Source organism: Chanodichthys erythropterus, chromosome 16 (genome assembly GCF_024489055.1).
Source record: "Chanodichthys erythropterus isolate Z2021 chromosome 16, ASM2448905v1, whole genome shotgun sequence".
NCBI lineage: Eukaryota > Metazoa > Chordata > Actinopteri > Cypriniformes > Xenocyprididae > Chanodichthys > Chanodichthys erythropterus.
The window spans coordinates 15,109,145-15,122,283 of record NC_090236.1 but is presented as its reverse complement, the minus strand read 5'-3'; the positions used below and the strand labels follow the sequence as shown (position 1 = coordinate 15,122,283).

Below are 13,139 nucleotides of genomic sequence, written 5' to 3'. Positions count from 1 at the left end.
GTTTATAACACTATTTTCACATTTCTCTGCAATTATAATGCGTTTTAATTATTATTCCATGCACTAGAGGGCGCATGTATTATTGTTAGAGATAGCGTATTCCGGGTTTGCCCGGAAGTGAAGCCATTTTGTCTACTAGCTGGGCAAGGTAAGATGTATGGTGTTCTTTCTGTCTCTAATCCTAATCATCTGTGCATTATTGTTAGTCATCCGTGATATTTTGAAGTTATTCTAAGTAGTTTTTTGTGTGTTTGCATATTGTGTGGCTGTATTTCTTACATAAATGTTGAAAGGCAACGTTTTATTTCAGTTCTAGATTCTTAATTGACTGGGACAGTAATTTGATTATAAGACGAAATAAATCTCTTCTTTTTTTTTTTTTTACAGTGATTGCTATTATTAGTTTAATAGTTAGTGGTTCATGTAGTTTATTCTTAGTATTGACATGTTTGGAAAGTAAGGGTGTAATTGTTAATTGCTCTAGCTTCATCTGTTTTTCTTCTTGGTTGAATTTATCATTAGCTTCAGTTTTAAAGGGTAGTTCATAAAAAAATACCAGTTTTGTGTTATATTTACTCATATTTTGTTGACGATGTAAATTCTGTATATAGATACATTAGTATATTGTATAACGCATGCAGTGCGTCAACAACGTGTAGCACATGCAGTGCATGGGCAAGACACGTGATAAATGTTATTCATATGGTGCATTCAAGTCCTCCTGGGAAGTTTGTATTTATGAGGTGGAAAGTCGTGTGTACAACGGTAGGTGTCTTTCAAGTCACTTTCGTCGGAGTATGATGGCGGTGGGCCTTGTCTAAATTAATTACACAAAATAACAACATTTCTGCTTCTAGAAAATGTAGAGCAAAGAATATGCATTAGTTGTATGTTGCTTTTTTATGTTTTTTAATTAATTTATGAAGCCATTGTAAAATTTATTGTTACATATTACATTTATATATTGTGATGCTATCGTATTTTTTGCTGGGAATCAGCTTACTTCGTTGTAAATAGAAAAGCCTGACAATGTCACTGCTAAATACCTGTAAGTATTGTGGTATTTCACTATGTTTCTGATTGACATGCCCCCAACTCGTACAGATCGGAGATTAAAGAAAATTACGAGATTCCCACTGGTATTTACGACATTGTGGTGGCGTTCATGTTGGTTCTGCTCGTAAATACGATCTTTCCGACATGACTTGAACGCACCATTAGTCTTTTTAACTAAAGCTAATTTTTTAACCATTTGTTGTGTAAATGTTTTATTCTTTATTGTTATGAAATTTTTCCATGTACCATGAATATGAAATCGAAATTACATACTTTAATAATCATAATTAAATCGTAATTGTAATAATCGTACTTTATCAGTCTCATGTTTCACTTGTTGTTAAACGTTTTTCTGTGTTTGTTGTGTACATAACTGAAAGCATAATAAGTTTGTGATTGGAAGAGAGAGGGCAGATAACTAATACGTGACATGATTGACAGTCAAGTCAAGTAAGCAATCATGGAAACATACTTGATACAGCATTTTAAATCAGTGATGCTCATTAGATCACATAATTTCGTGGATAAACAATAGAATCAGATTATATGTAAAACAAAAAATGAAAGTATACCTAATGATATCAGTATCTCTCTTAATAAACAATTTTGACTAAAAGCCATAATTGGCCGTGTTTAGTGATGCTTGCATTAAAATGTAGTGTGAAGTCTTTAAATGTATTTCTTTATATGTTATTAATTTTTTCTCAATTTTGTTGCAGAAGATTTGCAGAAACGTGATTTGAGGTAAGATGATAGTTCTTTTGATATTGCAATAATATGTCCAACAGTGAAGTATTTTGGGTAAAGTAGTGAATGTTTCACAATTTTTTTAATAGATAGCGTGTTGATAAGATTTGTGTAATATACTGTGTATTCTGTAAATAGTTATTATATGTGCTTTCTGAAGATATGTCTAATAAATTTTTATTTTATTTTATTATATTCTTTTTATTTATAGGTAAGAAAAACTCAAATGTTTATCATTTTTTGTAGGACTAGAGTGAATGTAGTTATAAAGGTCATGAAAATCTACATTGAGACATTTATAGTGCAAAAGATATTGATTTCAGTACAAGAAGTTACGTTAAAGTAAAATATTAATCCCTCACACAACAATTATTTTATTGTATTTTAAATGAGGAAAGCATTTCAATTAAGATGGACTTTATTAATTGCAAATAGTCTGGCTGTGCTTAATGGGTATATATTTTTTTCCCTTTAAGCACACCCCTGTACTCATTAAGCTCACATCATGTTTTATTAAAAATTCTTGTTTATTTTAAACAGCCTTTTTAAAGAATAATTGAAAAATGTTTTATTTTAAGGCACAAAGTTAATCACACAGACACACAAAAACAGAACTATAAAATCAAGCAACGAGGCATTCAATTTGATCACTTATATATAATATACATGATTTTCCACTTTCTACTTTCCAGTTTAAATAATTTTGCTAAAGTTTGTTGTTTAGCACATTTTGAAATAATGAAAACAATCATGAGTAGTTGGTGGTGGTGTTGGAATTTGAATAATGATTTATCCTTTATGATCATAAGTTAGTTTTGTTTCAACACTTTTGAATTGCTGTGTGTGAATATACATAGATGCACACAGATTTGTATGTGTGCTTATGATATAATGCAATAGAAAATTTGCACATTTACTGCATTTTGAAACTGTTTGGGAAAATAATCTCTAAACTGAACATTTAATAATTATTTGACACCATTTGTAAGTTAAAAATGGGGTAAAGGTCTTTCAAATGCAAAGAAGCTAAATTATTGTTCATTGGTACAAAGAAATAAATAAAATATGTAACTTTATGATTTCACCACTAGATGTCAGTATAGCTCTAATTAAAACAGGGTTGTTTTGTAGGGATTTAAAGAATTGTGTATTCGTTATCAATGGCTTTTTAGTGCAATCTGTTTATTGAAAAGCATAATGACTATGCAGGTTAATTTTATGTTTGTTATATATGTGAGTAATTATGTTCTGTTTGGTTATTATGGTTAGCTAATATGTTAATAGTTGTGAGTTTAGTTACCATTCAGTTTTATCAGTTAAACATTTAAAAATGAAAAAGTTAATGCTTGTATTTATTTAATTTTTTCATATATAAACATTTTAAGTGCAAAAGACCAAAGTAAGGAGAGTAGCATGCAATATTATTGTTACTAAACATTATTGTAATGTGAACTAAATTTAAAAAAAATCTTTAATGTATTTTTTGTTAATTATTATGCAGTAATATGTCATTTAATTTATCTTCCTATATTTTGTGTATGTGCAGATGCCTCGGACGAAGCAGTCTCAGCGTTCTCAGGCAGCCAAGAGGAGAATCGCGGACAGGCTGGCTGCTAATCCTGAAGAGATTTTGCAGCCTCCTAAACAAAGAAAAGAAATACAAGAGCCTGATCCTAATTTTGCCAATTGTTCCGAATTTGCCAATTGTTCCGAATTTGCCAATTTTACCGATTCTTACCCAAAGTCTGATTCAGACGCTAATTCAAAGTCTATGCCAAAGTTTCCAAAAGATGCTGAGATGACTATGCATGCTGTTTCTTATTTGTCTCCACAGACTTCCTATATCAGAGGCTCTTTTCATCAAGGACATCCCCGCTTCAATCCCAATGGTGGTAAGCAATGTGCTGCAAACAGTTTAATTGCCATTGTCATGTCTAAGATGAAAAATGTGTTGCAGTGGACCATCAGTGACCTGAATGATGTTCTGATTCACGGAAATGACCTGTACAGTGCCATGAGAGATGCAGGGAAAATCAACGATCACTTAGATGGCTACATGGAAGTTGCTGAGCTGCCTGACACACACACGCTGAATAATTGTACTTTTTCAATAAAGTATGGACAATTACACACAGGGTTGTTTGGCATTTCTAATTATGATGAAGGTCTGCAAGGCTTCGCCATGTCATTTGATGAAGCAGTAAAACAAGCATTCCAGAGGTTTGATGCATGTTTGGTAAATATGAACCACACCATATGTGCAGCTGTTAGACAAGGTTCATGGTATGCAGTGATTGATCCACATTCCCGACACTGTGATGGAACAATGGCAGCTTACGGTAAGAGTGTAGTGACTTTCTATGGCAGCATAGAATCTTTACTCATTCATTTCAAGAGACTTGGTGCATCCTTGAATGCAAAAAATCATCCTTTTGAGGTAACGGGGGTTGAGGTGAATAAGTGTGTACAAAAGTCAAAATGTTTCTCTCCCTATGTCTCTACTACTGAACATAATGAGATGAAAATGAATGCTGGTACTGATGTATGTCCCCAGAGATCTTGCATAAGAGGCTCTTTCCATCAAGGACATCCCCGTTTCAATCCCAATGGTGGTAAGCAATGTGCTGCAAACAGTTTAATTGCCATTGTCATGTCTAAGATGAAAAATGTGTTGCAGTGGACCGTCAGTGACCTGAATGATGTCCTCATTCACGGAGATGACCTGTACAGTGCCATGAGAGATGCAGGGAAAATCAACGATTGCACAGATGGCTACATTCAAGTTGCTGAGCTGCCTGACACACACATGTTGAATAATTGCACTTTTTCAATAAAGTATGGACAATTGCTCACAGGGTTGTTTGGCATTTCTCATTATGATGAAGGTCTACAAGGGTTTGCCATGTCATTTGATGAAGCAGTAAAACAAGCATTCCAGAGGTTTGATGCATGTTTGGTAAATATGAACCACACCATATGTGCAGTTGTCAGACAAGGTTCATGGTATGCAGTGATTGATCCACATTCACGACGCTCTGATGGAACATATGCACAGTATGGTAAGAGTATAGTGACTTTCTATGGCAGCATAGAATCTTTGCTCATTCACTTCAGGAGACTTGGTGCATCATTGATTGCAAAAAATCGTCCTTTTGAGGTAACTGGGGTCGAGGCAAATATGATTAATGATAACACTCTCCGCAATCGTTTGGTGTGCCATCCAGTGGTGGAAGAAAATACTGAAGCAGAACCAGTGAGTAGAGGTATGAAATCAGAAATGGAAAGTTGCAGTAATACTCTGACTGATTTTATCAACACAGATGCAATACCTGTGCATGAAACATGTACACAAATTGACAAAGATATTCAAAATAATCAGGTGATATGTAATCCTGTGATGGAAAATACTAAAATAGAAAAAATGACTGAGGGTATAAAATCAGAAATGGAAAGTTGCAGTTACTCTTTGACTGATTTCTCTAGTGCAGATGAAATATATTTTGTTCAAAGTTATGCACAAAAGAAAACGGAAATGCCCAGTGCATGCCCAAGAAATGAAAATACAGCAGATGTTGAATTCATTTCACAAACTGACACTGTTTGTTTTCAGTTTAGTCCATTAACAGTACAGCAACAAAAAAATATTTGCTTGAAGCTAAACATTGTACATGTTTCAATTGAACAAAATTATCCAAATGAAAGTGTTGAAATGGCTGAACCTTGTAAAACCAAAGATATTGTGGGTGATGGTAACTGCTTTTTCAGATCAATAGCTTATGCTGTAAGTGGAAGTGAAAAAGAACACAGAAAAGTGAGACGTGCTGTTGTATCTCATATTCTCCAAAATGAAGAAAGGTACATTCAGTATCTCAGACAAGGACACAGTTCTGTTGGGAACTATATTGCCACTTTGAGAATGAAATATGTTGGAACTTGGGCATCAGAGCTAGAAATACAAGCAGCCAGTGATTTAATTGGTGTAGACATATTTACTTTTACTCAAGAGAAATGGCTTAAGTATTCAGCCTTAAATGCCACATCAAACAGACAGAGCTGCCAATACAAGGGGATTTACTTGAAACATGCTAATAGTTGTCATTATGAAGTTGTTCTATGTGTGAAAAAAAAGGATGGTAGCTGTGCTTCAATTTGTAAATCACCAGTTGAAGTTTCCATGTTTCCTGCATCATTAAATCCCAAGTCAGACCCACTTAAGCTTTATAGACAGAAAGTCCAATACAATAGTAATTATGACTTAAATGAGGGGAAAAAAATGAAAGCAATGAAAAGATATCATGAGGATGAAATGTACAAACATAGGAAAATTAAATCTGGTATTAAAATGTATAATGAAAATGAACACTATCAAGAAAAATTAAAAATATTAAGCAAAAATAAATATGAATCGCGCTGTCAATCTTTGAAAAGGTATTCTATTGACAAATACGCAGAGAATACCGCACACAGGGAATCTTTGAAGCAGCATTCTATTGACAAATACGCAGAGAATACCGCACACAGGGAATCTTTGAAACAGTATTCTATTGACAAATACGCAGAGAATACCGCACACAAGGAACGTTTGAAACAGTACAGTATTAGAAAATATAGTGAAGATGAAATGCACAAGACTAAGGTGATTCATTATAACAAAGAGAAATATAAAAATGATATTAATTTTGCTAGTAGCATTAAAATTAGAAATGCTGTAACTCATCATGAGGCAGAGATCAAAAGGAAAGAGATTGATTGTGTGATTGAACAATTTAAAGAAAAAATATCAACAGGTCCTGAATATGTATGTTCAGTTTGTCATCGCTGCTGCTTTAAAATGCAGGTGAAATACTGTAATAAAAATAAATATATTCAAAAATCTATCCAGGCTGGCTGCATTGCAGAAAAATGTATAACATTGAATGATTTTCATAAATGTAATAAAGACTGCAGTGAAGAATGTGTGTATAAAAATAGTCCAGCGGAATATTTGTGGATTTGTCACACATGTGATAGAAAAATTTCTGAAGGTAAAATGCCTGCTGAAAGTGTTGCAAACAATCTCACTCTGGATCCTATTCCTCCTGAATTGAGCTGTTTAAACTCTCTTGAGCAACATCTAATAGCGAAGCATATCCCATTCATGAAAATGATGGCATTACCACGAGGTGGACAGAATGGTGTTCATGGACCAGTGACATGTGTTCCATCTAATGTTACAGATGTGGTGAATGTTTTACCAAGATCAGAAGATGAGGATTTGATGATTCGTGTAAAGCTTAAGAGAAAACTGACATATAAAGGACACTATGAATATAAGTTTGTGCACGTTGATAAGGTAAAAACTGCTTTAAAATATCTACAACAATATAACAAGTGCTATACAGATGTAGAGTTTAATGAAAGTTGGATTAATCCTCTGAGTAAAACAGAAGAACAAATAAATGATAAAAGTGATAACAATGAACAAGACTTGGGCATATGTGTTAATAAAGAGTATGATATTGAAAATGAAGACAATGACATCACTGATGAGACACTTCATGATCGACAGCAACATGGTTTGTTTATGGATTCGTGTTTGCAACCAGTTGACATTGCACAAGAGGTGTTAGATCAACATTTTGATGGAATTATGTCACTTGCACCAGCAGAGGGCAACAATCCAGTGAGAATGTTAATGGATGAAACTAATGAAGCAAAATGCTTTCCAGTTCTCTTCCCAAATGCAACAGGAACATTTCATGATTCACGACCTGAAAAATTAACACTGTCTAGATATTTAAATAATAGAATCCTAAATGCAGATGGACGTTTTGCTCAAAACCTGGACTACATCTTTTATGGACAATATTTGTCTGAGCTTAATCAAGTGATCTCAAATGTATCTATTGCTTTAAGGAAAGGCTATGACACAAGCAACAAAACAAAAATTACTTCAGAAATGCTAACAAACAAAGAATCCCTGCAAAAGATTTTAAATTTTGATCAGGGTTATAAATTTTTGAAACCTGTGAGAGGGACTCCTGTTTTTTGGCAAAGTGTTCAAAAAGATTTATTTGCAATGGTTAGACAATTAGGTATTCCAACATGGTTTTGCTCATTTTCATCAGCGGATTTGCGATGGACAGAGCTAATGCAATGTATTGTAAAACAAGAGGGCTGTCAAACACCTATTGATAAATTGGATTGGTCTGATAGATGTGGGATGTTGAAACGTAATCCTGTAACTGCTGCCAGAATGTTTGATTATCGATTTCACTACTTTCTGAAAGATGTTATTATGTCTCCAGCCCAACCAATTGGAAAAATAATAGATTATTTCTATCGAATAGAATTCCAACAACGTGGTTCACCTCATACACATTGTCTGTTTTGGGTTGAAAATGCACCTCAAGTGGACAGAGATGATGATAATGAAGTTGTAGCATTTGTTGATCGCTATGTCACTTGTGAAATGCCACCTGAACAGCAAAAAGAAATGCATGAAATAGTGAGCAGTGTGCAACAACACAGTAAAAGACATGCAAAAACATGTAAAAAGAAAGGAACTGTGTGTAGATTCAACTTTCCACGTCCACCAAGCAAAAATACTTTTATTACAAGAAGCAGCAAGAGTGATAAAGATGAAAAAGAAACTGATGATGAAAAAAATGAAAGACAATACAAAAAGACAAACTGTAAACAAATATCAAAAGAGTTAGCTGAAGCTGTAATGAAAAAAGTCAGAGAATGTTTATTGAATAGCGATGTTGCATTTGATTCAGTTGACTCTATGTTTGCATCTATTGGTATAAATCAAGAGACATTTGAAATGGCATACAATAGAATTACGAAAAAAACAAATGTTGTTTTGAAGAGAAAGCCAAGTGATGTATGGGTTAATCAATATAATCCTGATCTTCTGAGATGTTGGAATGCAAACATGGATATACAATTTGTTGTTGATGCTTACTCTTGTATAGTATATATAATTTCCTATATTTCCAAAGCTGAGAGAGAAATGGGTTTGCTGCTGGCTAATGCTCAAAAAGAAGCACACAGTCAAGGTAATATGGATGCAAAACAAGCTTTAAGAAAACTTGGCAGTGTGTTTTTACATAATCGAGAGGTCTCAGCTCAAGAAAGTGTTTATCGGCTGACTAACATGAAACTAAAAGAGGGGTCAAGGAAAGTAGTGTTCATTCCAACTGGAATTAATACAATAAGAATGAGTTTACCCTTAAACACTATACATAAAAAAGCTGAATGTGGAGATGACAACAGTGATGGCATATGGATGAAAAGCATCACAGAGAGATACAGAGCCCGTCCAAATACCAAAGAATTTACTGGAATGTGTTTAGCAACCTTTGCCTCAGAGTACAGAGTTTTGAGTAAATCTGAATACTTGTGTGCAGATAGAGTAAAACTGGAAAATGACATGGGCTTTGTGAGAAAACGAACTTGTTCAAACTGTGCCATTGTACGATATGCCCGTTTTTCACCCACTAAAAATCCAGAAAATTATTATCAAAGTATTTTGGAATTATTTTTGCCTCATTTTGTGCGAGATCAATTGAAGCCACCACATTTCCCTTCCCATCAGGAGTTTTATGAGACTGGATTTGTAACAATTTATAATGATGAGCTTGAGTCAGTGAAAATTATAGTTGACACAAACATGGCAAAATTTGAAAAAGAAGCAGACACAATACAAAGAGCTCAAGATGATTTAGAACAGCACGGACCAATGGAAGATGCTTGGGCCCAAATCTGTCCAGAAGCAGAACTTGAACGTTTGGAATGTCTAGAGAGTAAGAAACAACAAATAGAAACAGAGGAAGGTGATGATATTATACCTGATCTATTACCAAATGTAGGTCCTTCAAAACTAGAATCCAATCCATCTGCTATGACAAAGCAAGATGTTTTGGCTTTGCTACGGTCTTTGAATGAAAAGCAGTCACAAATCTTTTACAAAGTGCGGCAATGGTGTTTAGCAAAAGTACAAGGTGAAAACCCAGATCCATTTCATGTCTTTATATCTGGTCCAGGAGGTGTTGGAAAGTCAGTGCTGATAAAAGCAATCTATTATGAAACCTCTCGCATACTTTCAAGGTTAACAGAGAACCCAGATGAGACACACGTGCTATTAACAGCACCAACTGGTGTTGCAGCTTACAACTTAAAAAATGCAGCTACAGTACATTCCACTCTGTCCATTGGAATAAATGCTACACTGCCATATCAACCACTTGGAGATGAAAAAAATAATTCCTTGAGAGCCAAATTTGGAAAACTGCAAATATTAATAATTGATGAAATTTCAATGGTTGATCATAAACTTCTGTCATATATTCATGGAAGATTGAGACAAATCAAACAAACAGGTGATTACTCTGCATTTGGAAATGTCTCTGTGATAGCAGTTGGAGATTTTTATCAGCTGTCTCCTGTTAAAGGAAAACCACTTTACACTGAACCAGTCAACGGTGTTAATCTTTGGGAAACTAACTTTCATTTTGTTGAACTTACAGAGATTATGCGTCAGAAGGACAAAAAGTTTGCAGAATTATTAAACCGTTTAAGGCTACGTAAAAAAGATGAAGTAATGCTTGAAGAAGATGTTAATATGCTTAAGAAATGTGAAACAGGTGATGGTGATGATAGTACAGATATCCATATTTATGCAACTAATAGTGAAGTTGATGATCACAATATATCAAAGTTACACAAAGTATGCACTGACACGGTTACTATAAATGCTCAAGATTTTGAAAGAAATGCTAAGAATGGCCGAATGGAAAAAAAGGATGGGTTTCATTCCAGAGTGCAGAACAGTAGTTTGGAAAAATCCCTTGAATTAGCCATTGATGCTCGAGTAATGCTGCTGAAAAATATTAATGTCTCAGATGGTCTTGTGAATGGAATCTTTGGGACAATTAAAGAATTTTGTTATGATGATGATGAAATGTTTCCATCAAAAATATATATCGAATTTGATGATGAACATGTTGGTAAAGAAGCTAGAGGTAAAAAAACATGTTTAAAACCTGGACTGGAGAAAAGTACACCAATTGAACCTGAAGAAGAAAAAGTAACAAGCACTGGTGGTGTCAGAAGGCAATATCCTTTGAGACTGGCCTGGGCGTGCACAGTTCACAAAGTACAAGGTCTGACAGTGAACAAAGCTGTTGTTTCAATGAAAAAGATGTTTGCTCCAGGACAAGCATATGTAGCATTAAGTAGAGTGACCTGTCTTGATGGACTCATAATAGAAGATTTCAAAGAAAATGTTATTTTTGCAAAAGACAACATTGAGCAAGCTCTACAGAGTATGCCTCCATTCATTGTTCCAAGGGAAATTACAGAAAGTGTAAAATTTCAAATTATGTTACACAATGTTCAAGGAGTCAATCCACATATTTTAGATATTCGCCAAGATAAGAGATATTTTCAAGCAGATATGATTTGTGTAACAGAGACATGGTTAAAACCAAACTATTTTGAGAATGAAATCAGTCTTACTGGATACTATTTTTATGATAAACCACGAAATGTTGCTTACGACACAAGTCAGGATGTTTTTGCTAAACTAAAAGAAGAAAATCATGGTGGTGTTGGTATCTATTATAGACAGAATGTAAAAGCTACTTTAGTTGATTTACCATGTATTAACATTGAATGTCTAACGTGCAATATACAACATTTAAACACAACCTTGGCAGTTGTGTATAGACCACCATCATATATCTTACCATTGTTTAGAGAGAGGTTGATTACCTTAATTAATCAAATAAACTGCTTACCAGGTGGAAAAATAATTTTAGGGGATTTCAATGAAAACCTTTTTAGTAATTCAACAATTCATGATGTTATGCAGCATTTTGGTTTTACACAAATTGTTGAAAAACCAACAACTGAAAATGGGACATTAATTGACCATGTATATATAAAAGATATTGACTTGGATAAACTTACGATTGACATAATGCCCACATACTTCAGCTATCATGACTGCATTGTGATGAAGTGGCTATAATGCATTGTCCACCGTAAGGGGGGGGGATACAGAGGTGGATGTTAATCAGTGGACAGCCTCTGTGGGAATTTATGCTGCCTTCATGTGCTATCGGAATTATTGTAAATAAAAGTTTCTTATTTCATAATTTAATATGATTTTACATAAATATCTTTAATAACAAAATATTAATCAATGACATTTCTAAAAAAAAAGAAGGCAAGAATCAACCTGCCTTCTATTGAAATTCCTATATTCCTATAGAGAATTAAATAAATTACGAAGACAAACTAAAAATTATGACTTAAGAAGTCAAAAGTAGGACATTTCCGATAGCACGTGAAGGCAGCAGTAGCCATTGGGATTGTTTAATTTTTTACTACTTTAAGTTGGTGTTAAGGTCATGTTCATATTTATGTTTATCTAAAATAAATAGCAGTACTCATTTTTTAGTTATTTAAACTTGTAATGAGTTAATATATTTAAAATATATTTATTGGATTCAAAAATAATGCCATTTATTCAGAGGCCTTAACACCATACACTTTTTTTAAAACAATTACTCATTTTAATTGTTGTAGTTTTTTTATTATTATTATTATTCATTCATTTATTCATTCATTCATTCATTCATTTGTCTTTGTTTGTTTCCAATATTTTATTGATCAAAATGTCTATGTAATATGCTTTTGTAATGACTTTGTATGCAGAAATTAATTTTACAGTTGGCATTGATCAAATTTATATTCAACTACTTAAAGAGGTGAAACTTCATTTTAAAACAGTAAGACATTGTATATAAAAGAGAAAGGAAAGACAAAGAGGAACTTTAAGAAATCTTGGACTATCTTAGCTACTTCATTTTCATCATATTACAACAGTTGGAGTATTCATAAACAGGTGAGACCATTTTTATCTTTTAAATTGGTCATAAGTTTTATAATATTAACATACAATTCTAAAATTACCACTATACAATATGTTTGCATTAGAAGAATATTTTGTTTGAATATAAAATATTGTGGTTAAAGTAACCATTTACAGTGTAATCCATTTGTATGTGTTGTAAAATTTAAAAAAAAAATTCTAATCAGAATCTAATTCTCCTTAGGTACATCAAATGTAACATCAAATGTTGCTTTGATGACCACATCATCTCCATTATTAGGACAACATTCAACTCCAAGACCTCCTGGCATTTCCATTACATTTCCGTTTTCTACGTAAATCAGGAACAAACAGTTTGACTGCAGAGAACATTCTCCAGACCATTACAGCCCCATCACCATTATGGATTATTGATTCAAGGCAAGTTATTGACTCATGATCTCGGTATCAT

General features: G+C 33.5%; 2 protein-coding genes across 3 annotated transcripts; both read left to right on the top strand.

The window, feature by feature from the left end:
• The first annotated feature begins 287 nt into the window (after positions 1–287).
• On the top strand, positions 288–4,640 carry LOC137003356 (uncharacterized). 2 transcript variants are annotated; one of them, XM_067363480.1, is made up of 3 exons: positions 288–1,800; positions 3,350–4,415; positions 4,481–4,640. In XM_067363480.1, exons 2-3 carry the CDS (start codon positions 3,350–3,352, stop codon positions 4,492–4,494), a joined length of 1,080 nt encoding a protein of 359 aa, XP_067219581.1. In that variant the 5' UTR covers positions 288–1,800; the 3' UTR covers positions 4,495–4,640. The 2 variants fall into 2 exon arrangements, with proteins under 2 accessions (XP_067219581.1, XP_067219580.1); XM_067363479.1 differs by having other exon boundaries at positions 4,463–4,640.
• Positions 4,641–6,145: 1,505 nt separating this feature from the next.
• Positions 6,146–11,821, top strand: LOC137003761 (uncharacterized). The gene has a single exon (XM_067364045.1). The coding sequence runs from the start codon at positions 6,146–6,148 to the stop codon at positions 11,819–11,821; it is 5,676 nt and encodes a 1,891-aa protein (XP_067220146.1).
• The last annotated feature ends 1,318 nt before the right edge of the window (positions 11,822–13,139 follow it).

Bases quoted from the DNA above. Each gene is read 5' to 3' on its own strand.
- LOC137003761 (XM_067364045.1), top strand. From the start codon at position 6,146: ATGTATAATGAAAATGAACACTATCAAGAAAAATTAAAAATATTAAGC.
- LOC137003356 (XM_067363479.1), top strand. From the start codon at position 3,350: ATGCCTCGGACGAAGCAGTCTCAGCGTTCTCAGGCAGCCAAGAGGAGA. The intron at 4,416-4,462 runs GTAAGCAATGTG...GTCATGTCTAAG, and splicing joins CCGTTTCAATCCCAATGGTG to ATGAAAAATGTGTTGCAGTG.